Here is a 25205-nt window from a genome sequence, read left to right as displayed (position 1 = left end):
AGATTGTGGGCTATTATTCAAATTGATTAATCATATTATGTACATACATACATACATACATACATACAGTGACGAACAAAAGTATTGGCGCAGAGAATTTCGCAAAGTTTTTTATTCTAATTTAATTTCGATTATTTTTTATAGAAATATGGTTCATTTTACACCAAAAAACATAAAAATAAAATCTCTAAACTTTGTGCAAAACTCAGGAAAATTCGTTAAATTTTCACACTAATTTGCAACTTTTTATTCAGATTTTCTAGATCTACGTACGCAGTTTCATAGCCCATTCAAATTTAGTATAACAAAGAGCAAGTTTGAAGTCGCTAGAAAATCGTGTTGATTTTTGGCAAATTTTTTAGTGGAAGATGTTGCTCATTTTCTCCATACTGGATTCATAATTCCAAAAAATATATATATTTTCTTTGTTATTTTTATAGTACGTATGTAAATTTGAATGGGCTATAAAACTGCATACTTAGAATTTTTCTAGAAAATCTGAATAAAAAGTTGCAAGTTAGTGTGCAAATTTAATGAATTGTCCTGAGTTTTGCACAAAGTTTAGAGATTTCATTATTACGTTTTCAGTTGTAGAATGAACAATATTTTTATAAAAAATTATCGTAAAATAACTTAGAATAAAAAACTTTGCGTATGTTGCGAAAAATTCACTGTGCCAATACTTCTGTTCGGCACTGTATGTAGGTAGGTAGGTACATACTGTGTCGGATAATAACTACCTATTAAGCAAAGAGTGTACGACAAAATTGGCTGGTATATAAAAACTCCTTTAGTAAAAAGTATAGCGTTGCCTTAGGGCCAGTTTTTCAGTGCCAGTTTAAACTTAGAATCAGGGTTGTTGCGAATATTCGCATTCGCAACTGCGGAACTTCCGCATTAATTTTAACATTCGCATTCGCTTTCGCATTCGCAATAATCAATGCGAATATTTTGCGAATGCGAATATTTTGCAAGTGGACCGATAAAACGTATATATGGCAAAAAAAAAATTACATATTGTAGCCAATATTTTTGCCCGTGATCGTAGGAGTATTTGTGTAACAAAACTGGTCAAATGTCATATTTATCAACTTTGATAAAATGTATTTTAAATATTATTTCTTAAGCTATATAACCGAGCTATGAATGGGCAACCATAAAAGTTTCCACTTCTACCTGACCTTTGACGTACGTCAAAGAGAACATAGTCCTTTTAATAATATTTTTTTTTGTTCTTTAAATACCTACTTTGGCTTCTTTCTTTATTATGATTTTTTTGGACCAATCTTAAAAAAAAAAAACTACTAGACACAAAAGAAGAAAGTGTGCACTGTAATTCTTAACAAAATTTTCGTGATTTGCTTTTGATGTTATAGGCGGCATACATGGTGCGTCTGACTCGTGAGTCTGTTTGGACGTGTTTGTGAAAATAAATATGTGTTAGTTACACCAACATGTCTCCCGGCATGACTCTGGATGATTCAACTGTGGGTAGTCGAAGGTGAGTCAACACGTACACAAATGATTCGCGAGTCAGACGTACCGCGTATGCCACCTATTACATTTATTCGTTTGAATAATTTCAAATGGGGCTCTTTGGGGAATTTATTTTTATCAAAAATTTTAAAAACAGTAGTTTTGTTTACTTGTTGGATAATATTTTTTTATAGGGATATATATTGGATCCTTGGCTAAAAACTTCCGTGGTAAAAGTGTCCTTTCTTTGCTATTTAAAGTCAATGAGTAAGCTCCTTCAATAGGGATTTCCAGTAGAAATTATCAACGTCTAGCTATAAAGAGAATCGATGCTCAAATAATTAAAAACTATAGGTCTGACCTTTAATTAGATAAAAATTACGTAACTATTTGTTATTCAAATGCTTATAAACAACGGGGGGCTTTAAAAAAAATTAACAATATTCTGATCCGATTCGGCTGGCAGCCACGACTTTGAAAACAGAATTTTGTTCAAAAATAATCTTTTTTTTTCCATATCCATCTATTTAGCTCGCTATAAGCACAAATTTTTCAAAGCAGTCGCAGAAGAAAGTATTAAAAATGAATTACAAATACTAAAATCGAAAAGTGCTCTAACGTTACAGGTTCTCCAAATTCTGAAACAACATGACATATGTATCTGGTTTGGCTTATAAGCGCTGTTTAAACAATGATCTCGCCATTATGCTAGTGTCAAGATGTATCCCGGGTAGTAGTATAACAAGTAAATGGAATGTTTATTAATAAATTATATGATACAGAGTTAAGTATTCAATTCAATGTCCGGTTATGGAACCGTTCCGCCTGGCTGTTCGTACCCGACTGATTGCTCGCTCGCTCTTCCCATTCTCACTTTACACTAGATTCTAGTTGTTTTTTACTTTTAGCTTACTACAAATATCGGTAAGTTATTCATTGAGGACTTAATAAAATTTAAAACCAACTACTACATCAAAAAATTAAGGTTTTGTTAAAAACCAGTGTTTTGAAGAAAATTTTAATTTAATTAGTTTAGTTAACCTAGCAGTGTTAAAAAAAATGGGTTTAGACCGGTATTCCTCGGACTACAACTAGTAAAACGGTCAAAAAATAAAAATTCGCTTATAGCGAGAGAGTAGGTTTGTTCGTCGAAAATCCAGCAAGAATTATCCAACACAAAAAATTACAGAGAGTAAGGAACAATTCTCTCACATGTTGAGAAACTTGCAACTTTCTGCACGAACGCAAATTTGCAGGAATTTGCAAGTTTCACTGCCAGCTGGTGTCCACGCTTGCATTTCAAACATAATAAATTTTTATAGAATTTTTAAAATTTCCCTTTCTTTCAGATGGACAAAAAACAGGGTATATGGTATTTGTTAGATAAAGAGCTATACTTTTATATAAAAATAGTGAACATTAAACAAACAAAATACAAATAGTCAAAACTGTTCAAAATGTTGAGTTGCTATGGTTTTGTCGCGGGCTGTAAGCTCAAATTTCAAACATCGCAGAAAAATTATAAAACATCAAGCAACATTTTACAACAAACTATTTATTAAGAATTTTTAGAAAATTTTTAAGTACTTATGTATGTATTTATAGACCAGTTAATTCTAGCTTAAGCAAGTGCTAGTTTCAATCGCGTTGATGTCAAATGTAAGTGTACACCTTGTTGTAATATAAAATTCACAATTGCTTTTATGAAAAATTTGTTTCATTAATTATTTATGAAAATATAATAAATGTAACAATCTGAATCTTTAACATAAACCTCAAAAATCAAAGTTTCACACTTCATATGAAGTTCACAAAAATGCAAACAATTTTCGTCAAAATTTTTATTCAGAATTTCCAGAAAATTTTCGAGTATGCAGTTTTGTAGACCGTTCAATTTTAGTAAAACAAATTGCCGTTGATTTTTTAGCATTTTTTTTGTGGAGGGTGTTGGGCATTTTCTTTCATATAAAAATAGATTTTGATCACGCGTTACAAAGTTACATAATCGAAAATTTTCTAGAAATTCTGAATAAAAATTTTGAAATTTTGATGAAAATTTTTTGAATTTTTGTGAACTTTATATAAAGCGCGAAACTTTGATTTGTATGCTTTATGTTATAGAAAGAACTATATTTTCATAAATAATTAATGAAAAAAAAATTGTCATGAAAATAATTGTGAATTTTATATTACAACAAGGTGTACACTTACATTTGACACTGACTGTACATCATAGACTAAAATAAACATAATAAATAAATAATCATAAAACCGACCAAAATTTGTTTTAGCCGCCCAACCGACCAAAGTAAGCTTGAAATACTTTGGAAACGACGGGTGACAGCTTCCAATTTGTTACCTTGATTATCTGAATGCCTTGTCGATGGCGATATGAATTTTTTAAACTCGGCAGCGACATCATGAATTTGTTCGAGTTTGAAAAGAAGAGGAGTAATCTTATCTGTCGCTAGAAAAATAGAAATAGATCTAATCTGGCCACGGCTACATTTTTTTGCTAGACGCGGTTTTGCCGTGTCTTCGCCAAAATTATCTAAAATAATTTGACAGCTGTGGTCCTTTGACTGTCGTTCCCAATGTGTTTCAAGCTTAAATTCATGCGACCAATTTTGGGCGGAAAAGCACATATGTATGTACATATCTGCCAACACCTACATATAGTTACGGTGGCCATAAATATGAATTGAAAATGCCTGATAACTTTTCAAAAAATAAACCTACATGTGTATGTACATGCATATGTATGTATGTATACAAGTTTAGAAACTGGATTAATAATTCAAAAAAAAATATATGTATATTTTCTTTGTTATTTTTATAGTACGTATGTAAATACATATCGTCACCTGAAATGCAAAAAGACGTAACAACATCGTAAATGAAATGAAAACAGTCGTGACTAATATTTTAATTTTTTTTTCATAAATTGATGTGGGGAGTTGTAATTCTATGAAATACATCATATAAATCAAAAAGTAAATTTTGTATTTTTTATTAGTTATGACTTTTTGCATTTCAACAATGATGTTTGTTACGTCTTTTTGCATATCAGGTGACGGTATGTATGTATGTAAACTTCGAATATAAATCACATTTTCTTCATCGGTATTAATCTTTTTTTATGAATATTTGTAAAATTATAATACAACATACATATTAGAATTACACTAGTTTACACGAAAAAGCAACCCCTGTAAAATGGTATTTTCTGGGCAAACTTTGGGTAGTAGAACACGAAAACAATATCCATTTCTTCAAAGAAGCGTTTTCGAGATACATATTCACAAAAAACTTTATGTCAATATCTCTTGAATGGACTTAAACGACCTATAGATCGAAAGGTTGTTGTTGTTGTTGTAGCGGCTACAACAACCCCGCCCAGATCGGTTGGTATCTCAGTCGTTGTCGTCAAGTTCCACTAACGGCAACCATAGGAAGCGTGCAGCTTCTGTGGGGTTTGTCCACAGGGACAAGGCCGTTAGGGTTGTCGGGTTTTCCGGGCATGCGAAGAGATGTTTCGAGTCGTGTGGGGTCTCTCCGCATGCCGGGCACTCATTCGGCACATCCTGATTCAACCTACTCAAGTAGGAGTTCAACCTGCTGCAGTAGCCGGAGCGAAGTTGAGCGAGTGTTGTGCGTGTCTCCCGAGGCAGATGAAGCTCCGTCTCGTCGATGTCCGGGGGTGGTATGCCTAGAACGGCATTCACAGGTCTAGAGTCTACATAACTCGAGACTGAGTCCCTGTGAATGCCGTTCAGGGCCTGTCTGTAAGCTGTCGGGTCCAGAGGTTGCTTAATGAACCTCTGGACTTCGTCTGTCAGTTCATATAGATGCCTCCTGACGTGCCTAGCCGAGGGCTCCTCTGCAAGCAGCTGTCTGCTTGGGTGGCCACTTCTGTGGCTCCCGATCAGGAACTGCTTGCAGAGCATTATATTATGCTCCCTTACAGGGAGCATTTGCGCCTCGCCGTGCGGGTGGTGTTCAGGCGACATCAAGAGGCATCCCGTCGCTGTCCTAAGTGCTGTATTTTGTACCGTCTGTAGCTTCGTCCACTGCGTCCTACTAGTCCCTGGCGACCACACTGGCGCTGCGTAGTTCAAAACCGGCCGGCCTATTGCCTTGTGTGTTGCCAGCAACGTTTCTTTGTCTTTGCCCCAAGTACTGCCGACTAGCGACTTGAGGACCTTGTTGCGGCTCTGTACTTTATTGACAATAGCGGTTGAGTGCGCAGAGAAGAAGAGCAGGCTGTCGAATGTTACTCCGAGTATTTTGGGGTTATTCACCGTCGGAATTGGTGTGTCATCGACGTGAATCCCCAGCGGTAGCCTGACCTCCTTCGTCCAGGTTGTGAACAGGGTCGCGGAGGATTTCCTAGGGGAGAGGGCTAGACACTTTGCAGTGAAGAAGCGAGAAAGTTCGGAGAGATAGCCGTTTACTTTCGAACACAGGTCATCAATTCCATTCCCAGTCGCCATGATCGAGCAATCGTCGGCATAGGAGACAATCGAGAATCCCTCTGGTGGTTGAGGGAGCTTTGAAATGTAAAAGTTAAACAGTAGCGGGGAAAGGACACCACCCTGAGGAACCCCCTGTTTTATTTTTCGCTGCTTACTCGTTTTGTCTCTAAACATTACCGACGAATGTCGACCACTCAGATAATTTGCCGACCACCGTTTGAGCATCTGTGGGAGAGAGGAGGCCTCTATATCTTCTAGTAGCGTGGAATGGCAGACGGTGTCAAACGCCTTTGACAAGTCCAACGCTACTAGAATCGTTCTCTCACAGGGACGGTTACGGTTAAGGCCACGAGTTATTTGAGTGTTTATGGCGTTAAGTGCTGTTGTTGTACTGTGCACTTTACGGAAACCATGCTGATGCTTCGCTGGGGTCAGGTGGTTTGTGAAGTACGGGAGTAGCAAGGCCTCGAGTGTCTTCGCTACCGGGGAAAGGAGTGTAATCGGACGATACGAATCTCCTTTGTTGGCAGGTTTCCCCGGTTTGAGCAGTGGGACCACTCTCCCCACCTTCCAGATGTCTGGGATGATGAGAGTGGCCATTGACAGGTTGAGGACCTCCGTTAGGTACGCTACCCCCGCAGGACCCAAATTTTTCAGCATCAGCATGCATATTCCGTCGGGACCCATGGCTTTGGAGGCTTTCGCCTTCCCGATGGCCACCTGAACTTCACCGCAAGTGAAAGCAAGGGGGGCACAAGTTGTTGGCAGTTTGTGCAGCCTTCTGGTCACTCGACGCTTGGCTTTGTCCACCGGAGGATGCAGTATGAACTGCCGGCTAAAATAGCTCGCGCATCGTTCCGGGTCCGACGAGGCATGGTCGCTGAAGGAAATTTCGACTCTGTCGTCGTGCTTCGTCGGATTAGACAATGACCTCACGGTTGACCAAAGCTTGCTCAAACCAGAGGTGAAATTACAAGTCTTCAGATGCTCCTCCCACTTCTTCCGCTTATGTACGTTTACAAGTTGCCGAATCTCCGCGTTGAGATCCCTGATACGGGGATCTCCGGGATCGGCCTGACGAAGGCTATCACGCTCATCGGCTAGAACAGCCGCTTCGGCAGGGAAGTTTGGACGTGGGTCCGATATACATCCTGCCGGTATGAAGCGAGCTGCAGCAGCAGTGATAGCCCTGCGGAACTTACGTTCACCGAGATGGACGACGGTTGGTGTGGGGAGCGCTGCGAAGGTGTTTTCGGTAAACTCCGCGTAACCTTTCCAATCAGCTTTAGAAAAGTTGATATAGGTCCGGTGTTTGGCGGAGGCAAAGTCGGTTGGTTTATCAATCGAGATGACTATGGGTAGATGGTCTGATGCTAGAGTCAGCATAGGTCGCCACGTTATGCTGTTTATCAGACCAGCGCTGAATTTACGTACATACTTTTTAATTCGCATACACTCCACCTGCCTGTGCTTATTGAGCCTGGGTTTGTTATTGTAATTTTACGCTGGATACAATTTTTTTCGTATCTGCTAATCAGTTTCAGATAAAAAATTTTTTTCCCTTTAAGTTTATTACTATTATTCATACTTGGCGTTCTATCTTCATTAACACGTATGTACGGCGCTGCCGACAGGGGACGTATACGTCAACTTTGGCGCTGGCATCTGTTGTTTAGGTCTACTACACGCATTTGGTAATCAGTTATTAAACGTTTTCACATAATCATGCTAAGTGGTTCAATTATTGAGGTGTGTAGTATGCGTAGAACATGAACCTGATTTGGTTTTAACTTTATTATAACTGATAAGAATGCTGGAAAAATACCTTTAGCGTTTCTTAATCTACATAGGTATAAGCGCCATAGTGCGTAGCGCCACCCAATACGTATATTTTTTTTTATTGTCGTTATGATTTGCTGGAAACCGCACAACATCGGGAAGAGCATAAATATCTGAGGAGGACGGAATGTGGGCCTAGAATGGCAAAGAATCACTACAGTTTTTACTGTTGGGATCTTTCTGGTTACGGCAGAAGCGTTCGAGAATGTCTCGATGCAAGCTTTAACATATTGTACCACCTAGTGGGTCTTATTGTGCCCTCCATTCTTCACAGCACATCTTGTAATGCTATTGTCTCTGCAAAAAGGGTAACTGGATAAGCAACAAGTTACGCTGCAGAAAGAAATAGTAGTTATGTAAATGGCTTATGCGGTTGGCTTTGGGTAGGCACCCTCATAATTCCCAATTTTTGTAAATCAGGGAGTGTAGTCTCGCCACTGATACCAGCCAACAAAGGGAGCCTTATCGCCCGATAACTCTCCTTTCCCCAGTTGTGAAGACACTTGAGGCCATGCTGCTCCCGTACTTCAAGTGTCACCTGACCCCTGCGAAGTCATAAACACCCAGGTAGATCGCGGCTTTAACCCTAGAAACACATTTTTCGTCGAATCTATGACGTTTATTTACATTAGGCGATTTTTGACTGGCGATAATCGCATGCAAAAGTTGACTTGCTCTCTACTTTGAGGCAAGCGATATTTGAATCACTAAGGCCATAAAATAACAAAAACAAATTTCTTGCTGAGGAGATATACATATGTGTGTACATTTAAAAAATTTTAATTGAATTAAATTTGTATATATTAAATGAGTTTAATAGCCGTATTTATTCAATTGCTATATTTATATTTACTCGCTGTTAATTCATTGCTTCATTGAGAATTCCAAACTTTATTTGGTGCTGAAAATGTTTGCCGATTCAATGAAATGTCATTTTCTGTTATTTTGATCANGGCGATTTTTGACTGGCGATAATCGCATGCAAAAGTTGACTTGCTCTCTATTTTGAGGCAAGAGATATTTAGCCCAGTGCGTAGGCAACTGGCTGAGTCAGCGGGATCGTCGGTTCGCATCCTACTAAAAGAAGTTTGATGAGGAAATGTGGTGATTTCCGAAATAGCTATCACTTCTACCATTTGTTCAAGTTATTGTTGCTTTTCCACAATAAGTTTTTCATTAAAAACGGCCTCAAGCTCAATAAAAATTGTTGAATATAATTATAAGGCCATAAAATAACAAAAACAAAATTAAAAAAAAATAATAACTAGAAGTAAGCAAATGAGCATTGTCCTATTTAAGTGAATGGGAGTGTATTTACAGTATCAGTCAATACAATAGCGTCCCCATTTCAAAGTGATATATGTAGTTTGCCACGCATGTTCATTTATTTATAATCTCGATATTTATGTATATGTGATCTCAAGTGTAAAACTTTTTGGAAAATTGCAATAAATTTTCACCCAAATTTCGAACTTTTTAGACTTTTTTTAACCGACTTCCAAAAAGGAGGAAGTTATCAGTTCGTCGGAATATTTTATTATTTTTTTTAATTTTTTATTATTTTTATTATTTTTTAATTATCAACCGACTTCCAAAGAAAGAGGAGGTTATCAATTCGTCGGAATAATTTTTTATTTTTTTTTTTTATGTTATGTTACCGCATAACTTTGGACCACGTCAACCGATAATTCTTTTTGCATCGGAAACGTAGTGTCTCAGAGGTGGTCCCATACTAATCTGGTTTAGATCCGATCATTGGATCATATATATATATATATATATATATATATATATATATATATGTATATGTATATATTTTTATATGAGAATTGAAGTCGGTTTTGTGTTTGCATGAAAATTACTTGTTGAGTACACACTTTTATTTGTAGTCCATTTAATTTAAGTCTAATATTGTGCAAGTTTCTAGTCGCTAAAAATTACCGTTGATTTTTTTTTTTTAATTTTTTCGCCGAAGGTGTTGCGGGTTTCTTCCAAAAAAATCTAAAAAATCAATGGTAATTTTAAGTGACTTGAAACTTGCACTTTGTTTTACTTAAATTGAATGTGCTACAAAACTGCATACTCAAAAATTTTCTAGAAAAAAGTTGAAAATTTGGATGAATTTTTTGCATTTTTGTAAACTTTAATAAAGCGTGAAACTCTGATTTATGTTATAGAAGGAACTATATTTTCATAAATAATTAATGCAAAAAATGGTTCATGAAAATGTAATGTGTAACGATTTTCCGTCATCCCTTGTCAAATTTGGTTTGGAGACAAACCGGTTTCGGTGTTGTGCCATCTTCACTGTTATTTTTCGTTCTGAATAGTTTCTGTATATCTGTCACTATTCATAGCCGTGTTAAATCGTCGTTGGTTCATAGTTAGGTACGTCTCAGCGGATTATATTCTTTCGTTCAACCAGTAGTTTCAGTTCTGTGTGTACATCCTCAGGTATAAATTAGCTGCTCACCTCTTTTTTGATTAATTGTTGCATGGATTCGCAGGTAGGTAAAAATCAGTTATTTTCTTTCTCTTTGTTTCTGTAGTTTGGACCTGTATTTCATTGTTTATGGTAGTTGCAGGGTTTCTGTCTTGTTTTGCGTATAGTAGCCTGAGTGGTTCGAATAATATATCAGATGCGGTGTTTATTTGCTCATTTATTATTTTTCCGACGAACGTCTTTTGTTTTGTATATCTCCATATTCTCTAATACGTTTAGGCGTTGTCCTTTGTGTTGTACATGGAGAACTTTGGCTGTCTTTCCTATTTTCATTGGCGTACAATGGTTTTCTGCCATATGGTTTGCGAAGTTCGATTCCGGGGTGGTAGAATGTTTTAGCATTTTTTTTGTTGTAGTCCCTTATATGCTCACGATATCTTGTTTTTATCTTGCGCCCTGTTTGTCCTATGTAACTATGTTGACATTCGCAAGTCAACTTATATACACCTTGCTTGTCTAGTGGGTCTTCCCACCCAAGCCTTTTCATTATTTTCCTTCTTATTTGATTTCTTCGTTTTTGTTTCTCTTCTTATCTTGTTTACTAGGCTCTTTCTGTATCCGTTATTTTCCGCGATTGCTTATATCGTATTAAGTTCTTTGCTGTAAGCTTCTTTTTCCAATGGGGTTCGTTTAAGCCTGGTTATCCGAAATCGCATTTGTTGGTAACCTTATTTATTTTAATTGTTATGTCCAAATAGTTTACTTTGCCTTCGTTTTCCTTATCCATAGTGAAATTTATATTCGTGTGTTGGTCATTGAGATAGCCTAGAATTTGTTCTTCCTTGTGTCCTAGCCCGTTAGTTTATCTATATATTTTGTTATTAAACTTGAAGTAGTTTTGGTCTAGTGTTACCATCAATGTGTTCACGATTTCCGTAGCTACGTTCTTGTCTGTTTTTTCTATCAAAGTTTTAGTCAAGATGGTAATTGTTTCTGCCGTTTCGCATCTTTGGGTATTTCTAGCGATTTCATCCATTCAATTAACTCCGCTGTATTCGTGTGTCAGCAACGATTTTAGATATTTCGATAGTTTGTTCATGAAAATAATTGAGAATATTATATTAAATAGAACAAGGTGTGCACTTTAATTTGTCGCCCAGTGTATGTATGCAGTTAATTTGTATGCTTCTTGCTGAGGAGATATACATATGTGTGTACATTTAAAAAATTTTTTTTGAATTAAATTTGTATGTATTAAATGAGTTTAATAGCCGTATTTATTCAATTGCTTATATTTATATTTACTCGCTGTTAATTCATTGCTTCATTGAGAGTTCCAAACTTTATTTGGTGCTGCAAATGTTTGCCGATTCAATGAAATGTCATTTTCTGTTATTTTGATCGGCTATAAATTTAATGGAAATCACCTAAGCTCATACATCTGTTAGCATCATTAATATATGTGACTGAAACAAATGACCACGTGTTGGTTTTTTTTTTTAATATTCGTAATGGTTTTTGAGCTAAATTTTCTTTGTAATTTTTCTATAAACTTACCGTCCAAGCTTTAACCAAAACCAAATAAATCACAGTTTCAAACTTTATACAAAATTTGGGAAAATTCAACAAATTTTCATCAAAATTTAAACTTTTTAATATAAATCTCTAGAACATTTTTGGGTATGCACTTTTATAGTCTAATGAAGTGCAAGTTTCAAACGGCTAAAAAATCGCCCATCCAATTTTAGTATCATAAAGTGCCAGTTTCAAGTGGGCTTTTCAGCTAATCCCATTGGGGGTCCTTTACTTAAATTGAGCAGCAATTGTGAATAAGCTGTAATGTGTCGTACTGATAGAATCCTGTTTTAACGTAAATCTCTTTTCTGATCTTACAGATACCTCCACTACAGTCGACTGCACGATCAGTTCGGAGAGTAAAGGACAAGAGTGTTTGGACAATGTCTGCCAGCGATTGAATCTACAAGAACCCGAGTTTTTTGGCCTACGCTATGTGGTCAAGGGTAAAGAAGACGAATTGAAATGGATTGATTTGGAACGGTCGCTTAGCAGGCAGCTGGAAAAATATGCGGCGAGTACGAAAATTTATCTACGCGTGCGTCACTATGTTGATCCATCGCGGCGAGACGATTTGACGCGCTACTACTATTTTCTGCAATTGAAGAGTGACATCTATGACGGAAAAATCATCTGCGATATACGCACCGCCATATTATTAGCGCTCTATTGTCGACAGGCCGAGTATGATAGTCATCAGAATGACAAACAGACAAAGGATTATCTGAAAAAGTCACTTGTATTGCCGAAAAATTTACAAGGTATGTAGAACATGACTGCAAGAAAGTAAATACAAAGTCAATATTAGTAGTATTGGGTTATGCTCTGCTACGTTACGTTATGTAATGTTATGTTATGTTATGTTATGCTATACTATGTTATGCTTTGCTGTGTTATGCTACGTTATTTTATGCTGCGTTATGATATGCTAGATTGTGTTATTTTATGCTATGCTAGGTTATTTTATGTTATGTTATGTCATGTTATGTTACGTTATGTCATATTGTCTAACGCTATATTAGATTATGTTAACTTCATTTCTTTCTTCTTTATCCGATATAAAGTTTCGCTCCCCTTCCAGGTCTAGCCAACGATGATAACCTCCTTGACAGCCTCATTATGGAAGTGCTGCAACAGAACGCAGGCATCCAGCATCTTCAGCAGTCTCAGGCCGAGGAGATGTACATACAGTGCTGTCAACAGTTGGATGGCTATGGCGAGGAGCGCTTTCAAGCAAAAGACACACTGGGTAATGATTTGCTGCTTGGGTTGGCTATCAATGGCATGGTTGTGATGGCTGACAATGGCCGTCAGTATTTCCCGTGGAAGGAGTCTCAAACGGTTTCTATCGACAAACGTACCATAAAAATTGAGCAAAATAAGGCCGATGGCTCCATTGTGGGCTCATTTATTTTTCCCGATGCCGATACTGCACGATACTTCTGGAAGTTATGCATAACGCAGCATAAATTCTTTAAACGCTACATCGATGAGGAGTCTGTTTCGTCTATGGGTGATGCAGAGAGTGCAAATGGCAATTCGCTGAGCGTGGGCGGCGGCGGTGGTGGTGGTGGTGTTGGCGTTGGCGTGTCTGGTATTAGTAGTGGTGTATTAGCTGGCACAATGGATGCTTATGCCTATGGTGACTTCAATGATTCACGCGAAGATTTGCTACTCGAGCAACAACAACGTGCCATTTACAATCCAAATGCGTTAACGAGTGGCGGTGGTGGTGGTGGTGGCGCGCTTACAGCTGTTAATCCGGAATTCATGTCAGCGCCAGCTCTACATCATGGCTTACTCGCCTCCACGCATGGTTCTAATGCGTTAATGTCATCCAATATTTCATTAGCTGCCAGCCATCAGTCTGGTGGTGGTGGCGGTGGTGGAGGAGGAGGAGGTGTTGGCGGTGTCGGCGGTGCCGGGCCGAATGGCGCCATGCATTCGCATAGCGTGGGCGCTATAGCGCCTAGTTGGTTAACGAAAGTGAGTCAGATATTTTTGTAACATGCTGTAGACTAAAATTAGTATTTACACGTTCGTTTTTCCTTTAGGAATATGGCCCCGATTATGCCTCGACGCAGCACTTGTCGAATAGCATGTTGGACACACGCCTGCAGCAAAGCAGCTCCTGCCTGGATTTAAGCAATAATAACGGTACTAATGTCAGCGCTGGCAGCACTTTTCACAGCAGCAGCAACAACATTGTGCACGGTCATCTGGGTGGCAGTGTAACGAATAACAGCAGCAACGTCGCATTGCACAGTGCTGACGCACATGAGCGCGAACGATTGAAAGCCATGTTGCCCACTTATCGACCTGCACCCGATTACGAGACTGCCGTGCAATTGAAATATCGTTCTCCCTCCAGCGAATTGCATCATTCACAAATGAACAATTATGCTAACTATCAACCGCAACTGGCATCAAGTGCCTCTGCTGTAGCTATGAGCGCGACGCCTGCAGCCAGCGGTGCCATTTACTACGCGGGCTCACAGCCTGATGTACACAATGCGTCAGCAATGTATGGCGATGGCGTGTTGCTCAGTCAATTAGCATCGCATCGTTACCCTGATGTCGCGCAGCCAGCAGCTGCAATGCATGCACAACATCATCACCTAACCGCAGCGGGTGTGACAATGTCACCTGGTGGCCATAGCAACAGCACCAGCGGCGGAGGCGCATATATTGATTTAGGACATCGCCTGCAATTGGTGCGTAGTAAACCGCCACCGCCTTATCCGGTCAACCGCTTGAATTCTTCATCAACACCTGACTTGGCGGTGGCTTCACATCGGCCGCTGATGGGCTACCGCGCTTATGTGTCTGGCTCCTCGCCGGATTTGGTTTCGAATCGAAATTTGATTAATTCACATTATCCATACGGCAGTACTGTCGGCAGCAGCGTCGGCGTGGCACAAACATCAGGTGGTGCAGCGGCTACAAATCATGCGTTGATTCATACTCATTCCTCCTACATGGGTGGCGGACACATGGGCCATTCGCAGTCTTATTTGCCGCATGGTACTTTCGAGAACTTGAATATGATCGAGGAACAGCCATCTATACTGTCGCAGTTGCGGCAGGATTATTTATTTTTGCCACATAGTACACAAAGCTACAACGAACACACTTCACCAACTCTCAACAGCAGCGCCAACAACAACGTTTACCGTCCAACACCAACACAAGTGCAAACTCAGCAGCAGCAGCCACCACTGCCACAGGCGGCGCAATCACAAACTCGTCCACAGCAGCACTTGCAAACGAACACTTCTGCTTCATTATCGCATCGCAACACTTTAAACGGCTCAGCCGAACCTATTTACGAGAATGTGCCACATGCGCGCTACGTGGCTGCAGAGCCAACGGTTCAACGCAATTTGGAGCAGCGCTCCTCAGGGTCTTCGGCGACCAGTGAAGCGATGCGTAACCGTACGGCTTCAATACAATCAGCCCCAGGTGGCATGCACGGCCAGCCACAGCAGCAAATGCCGCCGGTACCTGCTGTGCGCCATCATCATCACCAACTTCAGCAGCAACAACAACAACAACAACAACAACAACAACAACAACAACAACAACAACAACAACAACAACAGCAGCAAAAACAACAACAAGCGCTTCAACAACAACAGCAAGTACTTTTGCAACATCAGCAGCAGCAGCAGGCTGAGGCTGAAGCGGTGGCTAATGCTGCGCTCAATATGCATAAGTATGCTGAGCGTGCTGCCAGCACAGAACTGCAGTTCTTAGAACCCACACCGCCGCAACGCGCAGTACGTGCTGCCTCTGCAGCACCCGCAGTTGGCCATAATAGCAGCAATAGCCAGCAGGCCATGATGCAAACGCCGCCACCAAGGCAGAACCACCACGCCCACAAAGCACAGATTATGCAGAGTGCATCATCGGCTTCCTCCGTGGACATAGCTGCAGCTTCAGGCGCCAGCAATAGTGTCATACGCGCTCGCACAACACCGCCCACGCATGACGACTCAACAGACTCAATTTTGTTATCAGCGCAGCGCCAGTTCAGTGCCATGAATATATCATCAATTTCATCCAATGTCTCAGCATCGGGGGCATCTACCATGCAGCATTCTTCTTCGAAGCATCATCATCGCTCACACAATTCATCTTCGTTGTTGGACACAACCGCCAACTCCAGCAACACCACAAATAGCTCCAATACAACAAATTCTTCCAACACTACCGGAAAGGAGGGTAAACGTAAGAAAATATGGAATATTTTGGGGCGTAGCAAAACGCCGGATAAACAGAAATCTGCAACGCTCGGGCGCGAGAAAGCATCCTCGTCGAATGCCGCAAAGACGGCAGCTAAAATTAAGCTCGCGCAAGACGATTTGAATTTGATGCATCGTTGGTCGACGGGCGTTCCGCGACTGCAGCCGATTTCCGGCCAGTATTCAAAGGAAAAATTGGTGAGTAGGATGTGTAAAACACGTTTAAGAGAAGAAGAAATTTGAATTAATATCAATTTATTCACTAAACGAAAAATGTTTATATTTTTCCCTTATAGTGTCCCATACTCACTGAGAAACTGAACGATCCGCAGCTCTTCATCGAATTTGAAAGCATACCGAAGCGTCGTGAGTTGGCGCGCTACGACTGCGCGCTAATGGACGAAAATGCAATGAAGAATTCCGATCCCAACTTTTTGCCTTATGATGATAATCGTGTGTGTATCACGCCGACAATGGAAAATCGAACGGGCTACGTTAATGCGTCGCGCATATCGGTAAGGTGAAATGAAATTATTTGAAAGAAAAATTTTGAAACAGATTAGGGTTTTTTCTGGATCTCTAGATAAACTAACAACTAATGTTAGTATTATAAGACTTTATGAAAAGTGTGTAGTGATGTAAAGTTTTTGCAAAACCCTCTTTGCGGGTCCATGCGAATGTATAAATATTATAAATCAAAATGTGGTCAGTGGTGGACCTACCAGGTTTGAAGTCGTACCGATAATCACCTTATACGCAATGTTAAGAAGGCTTAATTGGCTCAAACAGCAGGATCACCCTTCTTGTGGATTGGGCTGAATATAGTACTAAGATTCCAATCTTTGGGCATATATTCAAAAGCCCGAATCGCTCTTAACAGCTGATACAACCGCCTAGTGACCATCTGTAACACCGACCATAACACGACACGCCCCAGGCCGCTAAACCTAGATATCTAAACGCGCGGATGTAAAATTGGTACTTTTGTTTGTTGAAGCGTTGCCATCCTGCGAGTTTCAGGGAACAGCAAACAGTATGGTCAATCATTTAATGGCTGTTATAAGCACCGAATTGATGCAAATATCCGCTGCAAACCCAAACGGATCAGCCTCTTCTACCAGCGATCGAGAGGTAGTGCGACATTCCCACGACAGCCGGTTCTACGTACCGGAATGACTCGGGTTTTACCCGACCAAGGGCTGTTGTTTCGGCGATCTAACCCCGTTTAGGTCGGCGAAGTGTCTCAGAAGTTGTCCGTCCATAGGGCAACATTCACTACGCATTCTCCTACTCAGGGCTGGCATCGAGTCAAACCCTGGGCCAGAAATATACACCTGCTGTGTATGCCGAAGACGTTTACACCACAACTCCACCTCAGTCAAGTGTAATGCCTGCGAGGGGTGGAGTCACCTCAGGGTCTGCTCGGGACTACGGACACACAGACAGTGGACCACGTCGTACGTGGCCCCCTGTTGCTCAAATAGAGCAGCCTCCACGGCAACCCACAGTCCGCCCGTGCAGCCCCACACACTCACACAGCAACCACACACAGTCGCCACAACACAACAACATACCACAGCCACCACAGACCACATAACACACACAACCGCACCACCACCCACACGCCGCCGCCAACAACTCCTGGTTCCCCCTACAATCTGCACGGTATGTCAGACCAGAATATTCCGTAATGTGACTTCAGTCAAGTGCAACACCTGCCTTGGCTGGTGCCACTTTAGGGAGGCAATCACCTCAGCAGCACACACAGCCAACGGCGGCAAGAACATACACCTCACTCACACCCCACATCACAACACGTCTCCCGAACCACATGAAGCTCCTCCAATTCAACTGTAACGGGCTACAGAGCAAGATTGAGGAGATAACCGCCTTTATGTGTCGGCATGGTATATTAATAGCTGCGGTCCAAGAGACGAAGTTGCACAGCAATTCAACTTTGTTGAATTGTGCCGGGTACAACGTGCACCGTCGAGATCGCGAGCGAGATAATGGTGGTGGCTTAGCGTTCATCACGCACCACACCGTGCAGTATCGTCTTATCGAAGCAGACATCGACCGCAGGGATACCACCCTAGAATGTCAGGGCATCGCTATCCGGTCAGGCGATGTCGAGCTCGAAATATTTAATATATACATACCCCCTGTCACCTGCTGCCCGGCAGGATATCACCCTGATATAGGTGCGCTCCTCAGAGGTGAAAACCGTATGGTAGTAGGTGACTTTAATGCGCACCACGATCTTTGGCACTCAAGCCTGTCAAACGATCGTAGGGGAACAGACTTGGCTGAGCAGATAGACGATTCGACATTCTGCACAATGAACGACGACGCACCCACCAGGATTATGGGTAACTGCAGTAGCTCGCCAGACATCACAATAGTCAGCGCTGGTCTGATAAACAGCATAACGTGGCGACCTATGCTGACTCTAGCATCAGACCATCTACCCATAGTCATCTCGATTGATAAACCAACCGACTTTGCCTCCGCCAAACACCGGACCTATGTCAACTTTTCTAAAGCTGACTGGAAAGGTTACGCGGAGTTTACTGAAAACACCTTCACATCGCTCCCCACACCAACCGACGTCCATCTCGGTGAACGTAAGTTCCGCAGGGCTATCACTGCTGCTGCAGCTCGCTTCATACCGGCAGGGTGCATATCGGACCCACGTCCAAACTTCCCTGCCGAAGCGGCTGTTTTAGCAAATGAGCGTGATAGCCTTCGTCAGGCCGATCCCGGAGATCCCCGTATCAGGGATCTCAACGCGGAGATTCGGCAACTTGTAAACGTACATAAGCGGAAGAAGTGGGAGGAGCATCTGAAGACTTGCAACTTCACCTCTGGTGTGAGCAAGCTTTGGTCAACCGTGAGGTCATTGTCTAATCCGACGAAGCACGACGACAGAGTCGAAATTTCCTTCGGCGACCATGCTTCGTCGGACCCGGAGCGATGCGCGAGCTATTTTAGCCGGCAGTTCATACTGCATCCTCCGGTGGACAAAGCCAAGCGTCGAGTGACCAGAAGGCTGCACAAACTGCCAACAACTTGTGCCCCCCTTGCTTTCACTTGCGGTGAAGTTCAGGTGGCCATCGGGAAGGCGAAAGCCTCCAAAGCCATGGGTCCCGACGGAATATGCATGCTGATGCTGAAAAATTTGGGTCCTGCGGGGGTAGCGTACCTAACGGAGGTCCTCAATTTGTCAATGGCCACTCTCATCATCCCAGACATCTGGAAGGTGGGGAGAGTGGTCCCACTGCTCAAACCGGGGAAACCTGCAAACAAAGGAGATTCGTATCGTCCGATTACACTCCTTTCCCCGGTAGCGAAGACACTCGAGGCCTTGCTACTCCCGTACTTCACAAATCACTTGACCCCAGCGAAGCATCAGCATGGTTTCCGTAAAGTGCACAGCACAACAACAGCACTTAACGCCATAAACACTCAGATAACTCGTGGCCTTAACCGTAACTGTCCCTGTGAGAGAACGATTCTAGTAGCGTTGGACTTGTCAAAGGCGTTTGACACCGTCTGCCATTCCACGCTACTGGAAGATATAGAGGCCTCCTCTCTCCCACAGAGGCTCAAACGGTGGTCGGCAAATTATCTAAGTGGTCGACATTCGTCGGTAATGTTCAGAGACAAAACGAGTAAGCAGCGAAAAATAAAACAGGGGGTTCCTCAGGGTGGTGTCCTTTCCCCGCTACTGTTTAACTTTTATATTTCAAAGCTCCCTCAACCACCAGAGGGAGTCTCGATTGTCTCCTATGCCGACGATTGCTCGATTATGGCGACTGGGAATGGAATTGATGACCTGTGTTCGAAAGTAAACGGCTATCTCTCCGAACTTTCTCGCTTCTTCACTGCAAAGTGTCTAGCCCTCTCCCCTACGAAATCCTCCGCGACCCTGTTCACAACCTGGACGAAGGAGGTCAGGCTACCGCTGGGGATTCACGTCGATGACACACCAATTCCGACGGTGAATAACCCCAAAATACTCGGAGTAACATTCGACAGCCTGCTCTCCTTCTCTGCGCACTCAACCGCTATTGTCAATAAAGTACAGAGCCGCAACAAGGTCCTCAAGTCGCTAGCCGGCAGTACTTGGGGCAAAGACAAAGAAACGTTGCTGGCAACATACAAGGCAATAGGCCGGCCGGTCTTGAACTACGCAGCGCCAGTGTGGTCGCCTGGGACTAGTAGGACGCAGTGGACGAAGCTACAGACCGCACAAAACACCGCACTGAGGACAGCGACGGGATGCCTCTTGATGACGCCTGAACACCACCTGCACGGCGAGGCGCAAATGCTCCCGGTAAAGGAGCACAATATAATGCTCTGCAAGCAGTTCCTGATCGGGAGCCACAGAAGTGGCCACCCGAGCAGACAGCTGCTTGCAGAGGAGCCCTCGCCTAGGCACGTCAGGAGGCATCTATATGAACTAACGGACGAAGTCCAGAGGTTCATTAAGCAACCTCTGGACCCGACAGCCTACAGACAGGCCTTGAACGGCATTCACAGGGACTCAGTCTCGAGTTATGTAGACTCTAGACCTGTGAATGCCGTTCTAGGCACACCACCCCCGGACATTGACGAGACGGAGCTTCGTCTGCCTCGGGAGACGCGCACTACACTTGCACAACTTCGCTCCGGCTACTGCAGCAGGTTAAACTCCTACTTGAGTAGGCTGAATGAGGATGTGCCTAACTAATGTCCGGCATGCGGAGAGACCCCACATGACTCGAAACATCTCTTCGCATGCCCGGCAAACCCGACATCCCTAACGACCTTGTCCTTATGGGCAAACCCCGCAGGAGCTGCACGCTTCCTAGAGTTGCCGTTAGTGGAACTTGACGACAACGACTGAGACACCAACCGATCTGGGCGGGGTTGTTGTAGCCGCTACAACAACAACAACAAGGTAGTGCCGACTTCGCAGTATGAGGGAGAAAGGCTTGAAGAGAAGAAGGGACCGTGCCCAGATGGTATACCTAATAAAGCTCTAAAGATGGCATTAAATCACTTGACATCTCAGTTCTCAAAGCTATTTAACACATCTTCGCTGAGGATGGGGCGGCATCGCAGACAACCATTTCGACTTCAGGAATGGATGGATCGACAGTAGCGCCGATTCAACGGCGGTCAAACTGGCACGTGAAGCTATAAGCGTTAAAAGGTGGCTGGGGGAGCAAAGGAGTACTGCTTAAACTTAACGCTTGACTCAAGGAATGCCCTTAATCTTGCCAAATAAGCTAAAATATTTAGATAGACAATTTGAAAATGGCATATATCGGACTATTTACGTACACTTATACGAAATTATTTCCACTGGCGAACATTGCTGTATGAAACAGAAGAAGGATGTAGAAGGGCCGAAATCACTGCTTGGACCATTTCTGTGGAATATTATGTATGATGAGGTCCTTAAAGTGCAGCTACCGGCTGTGCAGCGTAATAGTCTTTGCATATGGCATTGCTGGGGTGGTAAGGCGATGGCGTTAGTCACATTAGTAATGACCTGACTAGGCAGCGTTGGACCTTACGGATCATAGAACGGAAACAGTACTGATATCGAGCAGATAAAGCTAGAAAACTTGGAATTGAGCATAGATAGTCATATTGTCTCGACCAAAGCCTCAATAAAGTAGCACGACGTGATGTTTCGACAAAATACAGCAGTATCAAGGATAAGCATGTGAAGTGATGTCATGTTATGTGTATTATCACGTGATGGCGATTATTATATTGATAACAATATCGATAACTATCGCTAAATATATCGATAAATATACCGATTATAATACAATCTATAAACATAACGATTGCAAAGTCGATAAATATATCGATAACGATATCGATTATTACATCGATAGCAATATCGATAAAAATATCGATAGCAATGTCGATTAATATATAAAAAATATCGATTAATATATTGATTTCAATATCGTTAAGAGTATCGCTAAATTTCTTGATATATATAACAATAAAAATATCGATTATCGCAATTCTAAAGCGTTGGAAAATATTATATTCGGATCTTAATTGCACTCTTGATGTCTTTGATCAGATTTCCATCTTTGTCGTTGGATGAATTTATAGGGTCACATAGTGTTTAAATTTTGTGTACAAATATATATTTACATATATGCAGTTCCGAATATGATGCATATCGGACTATATATACATATATGTATGCCGCTTCTACATGCATATTGACTCCAGCGCCATCTACTTAATTTTTTTTTATTTACAAAGACATTATTTAATACGACTTCGAATATAGTTCTTGTTTCAAGAAAGCAGTATTAAATATAGTGCAAAATTGTTATAGAAAACATTTTAATCTTTAAGCTTCTACCTGTACGGTCTTTAATGAGATTACTAAAAAATTGTTCTTAGAGGGTTCTTTAGAAACATGTTCCTTGTATACTTGGTTTGGTTACTGCACTACTTGACCTTAAAAAAAGTTGCGCCTCTATAAAATAATAATTGGTTCCTTTTCCAGGCCACAGTTGGCACAAAACAACGCTTCTACATAATCGCCCAATCACCACAGGAAGAGTTGACCACACGCATTTTCTGGCAATGTGTTTGGGAAGCAGACGTCTACTTGATTGTGCAGCTGTCGGAAGGCTTAAACTATATGCCACCAAATAGCAATCAGCGGCTCGAGTTTGGACAAGTACGTGAGGCTATTATTTGCTGTATTTTCTCTATTTACTTAAGCTAAACATTTCTTTGTTTCCCTACACGTACATNAAATAGCAATCAGCGGCTCGAGTTTGGACAAGTACGTGAGGCTATTATTTACTGTATTTTCTCTATTTACTTAAGCTAAAACTTTTCTTTGTTTCCCTACACGTACAATTTTTTAGTTCCAAGTGTATCAGGAATTCTCACAAACCACAGATCGTTGCATCACCAGCAAACTACGTCTATTTCACATACAATCGCGTCGTTATCGTTCCGTTTGGCATTTGAACTACACCAATTGGGGCGAACAGAATTGTCCGCGTGAGGTCAATCACTTTTTAGACTTTCTCGAGGAATTGAATTCAGTGCGTATGGCTTCGATTAACGAAGTACCGCCTGGCCATAATACCAATCCGCCAGTGCTTATACATTGTTTGGAAGGTGGTGGACGTTCGGGCGTCACGTTGACCGCTGATTTGCTACTCTATACGCTGGATCATAATGAGGTGAGGCGTGCGTTGGTGTATTTATTCAAATTTTAGCATTAAATTCAATATACATTTCCTTTTCCTTCCTCTCTCTCGTCGCAGGATTTGGATATACCACGCGTTATTGGTCAATTACGTCATCAACGTGATAGCATCATACCGTCCTTAGCGCAGTATAAATTCATATATAGTTTACTTATAACATATCTTAAGCGTACGCGTTTGATTTGAGCGCCAATTGCAATTCGCTTTGACTTCAAATCACTTCCCCCACTCTTGTGGCCATTATTACGAAATTTACGCAATTCTAAATTGCAATAGTTTTAAATTAAGAGCAAAAAAAAACCGAAAAAAATAAAGCGTGTCGCAATTTACAACTAAGCATGTTAAAGTTAAGAAACGATATTTATATTTTTACAAAACAAATGTAAGCAAAAAAAGAGAAAAAGAAAAACATAATTGAAACACAATGCAGTGAACGAACAACTAATAATATGCGATAAACTAGCAACTAAGTAGCATTGTATACAACCTATTTTATTACATACATACATACTAACATACATATTACATATATGGTGCTTCCATCTAATTAAAACAAGTGACGATGCCACTCGTTAAACTAAAATACATAACGTCCACACAAAGTTTGGTTAAAAATGGTCTGTTTTCACTGCAACAGTCGAGTTTTGCATTAAGGCATTTGAAAACTGCCATTAAAGGTTGAAAATTTAATAATCGGTTGTATTGAACTGATCTGTATTGTTATACATATTGTATTTTTTGAAGATTTGAAGACAAGTGTTAGGTATTTCATGCAACTTCCATATCGTTATGCATCAAAGTTTCAACTTATAAATTGCACACATACATATCTTGTTACTCTACACTTCATATCATTGAAAAACTTCAATTAGGCATTATTTTTAAATTGTTTATGAGCTTTTGAGAAGCTTACTGAACAACATATGTAAATCGCATGTATCATGTTTTTTTTTCTTGTTACACTTTAAGGTTTTGAGCCTGCTATGTCTGATGTATTCTATGCATGTATGTATGTAGGTAGTGTTTAATATAAGTGCAAAAGTAAGTGCCTCCAGCTGCATTGGCAGCTCATTTAAGTAGACAACAAATTTATTATAATATGTATGCTAACTATAAAAAATATTTTTAATTTTTTTTTTTTTTTTTAATTTTGGCAGCATGGAGGATGGTATTGTGACAGAAAAAATAATGACTTATTAGAACGAACGAAGCGTAGTATATCATTGTAGTCAGTCAGTTTTATTTGCACAAAAGCAATATTTTATTGCTTTTGTTGTAATTCATATATTATAAATTTATCATAAGAAAAATTAACAATAAATGATATCATTCATTAACAATGGAACGCTGTGTTTGAGTCTCCCACACTGTATAACGAAAAAATGCAATTTGATTTCATGCTTCCTTGACCGCAGTTTCCCGGGCTGATCTGGTGTTGGTCGGACAGTCCACCTTGCTTAGGAAAAGTCGTTGCTGTTGTTGTTTTAAGAGTGTTCTCTCAAACTGATTTGTGTTAGTAGTCATCTTTTCCATGCAACTCTTCCTCTCTGTATCTCGAGCGCTTCTGGTCTGAGGTGGACATATGTACGTATACATATGTATATATTCGTAAGATCTACGAAAATGCGATCACTGAATACGAATTCCTATAAACGCATGCATTCAATGTACATACGTACATACATATATGCTACGTTCGTAGCTATTCGAATTCAGTGATAGTATTGTCGTAGCTTTCACGAAAAATTGGACTAGGATGGATTCAGTGATAGCCCTGACAGATGGGCGGCGTTATGTAGGTCATGATGGACAGGCGTCTGTAAGATCAAGATCTAGCTTGCTCTGCTGGGCAAGCTGACTGAATTGGCTGGCTAATTTATCCCCTCATGCGGCGTCCAATCGT

The 25205-nt window shown here is 41.1% G+C and overlaps 1 protein-coding gene across 6 annotated transcripts in view; it reads left to right on the top strand.

Moving 5' to 3' along the window:
- The window catches only part of Pez (protein tyrosine phosphatase non-receptor pez), a 26559-nt gene extending 1915 nt beyond the window's left edge, over positions 1-24644 (top strand). For all 6 annotated transcript variants that reach the window (XM_017628450.1, XM_017628447.1, XM_017628448.1 and 3 more), the window contains exons 3-9: positions 12129-12569; positions 12890-13794; positions 13863-16250; positions 16349-16567; positions 22582-22758; positions 22952-23275; positions 23360-24644. In XM_017628450.1, coding sequence (XP_017483939.1) covers positions 12129-12569; positions 12890-13794; positions 13863-16250; positions 16349-16567; positions 22582-22758; positions 22952-23275; positions 23360-23488 — 4583 coding nt within the window. In that variant the 3' untranslated portion in view covers positions 23489-24644. The remainder of the gene's footprint in view (positions 1-12128; positions 12570-12889; positions 13795-13862; positions 16251-16348; positions 16568-22581; positions 22759-22951; positions 23276-23359) is intronic.
- Positions 24645-25205: the final 561 nt, after the last annotated feature.

The sequence above is a fragment of the Rhagoletis zephyria genome, unplaced genomic scaffold, assembly GCF_001687245.7.
Source record: "Rhagoletis zephyria isolate East Lansing unplaced genomic scaffold, Rhagoletis_zephyria_1.1 Rzeph_scaffold_05982, whole genome shotgun sequence".
Taxonomy (NCBI): Eukaryota; Metazoa; Arthropoda; class Insecta; order Diptera; family Tephritidae; genus Rhagoletis; species Rhagoletis zephyria.
Note: the sequence above shows the minus strand (reverse complement) of the source record. Positions and strands in the feature narration are given on the sequence as shown.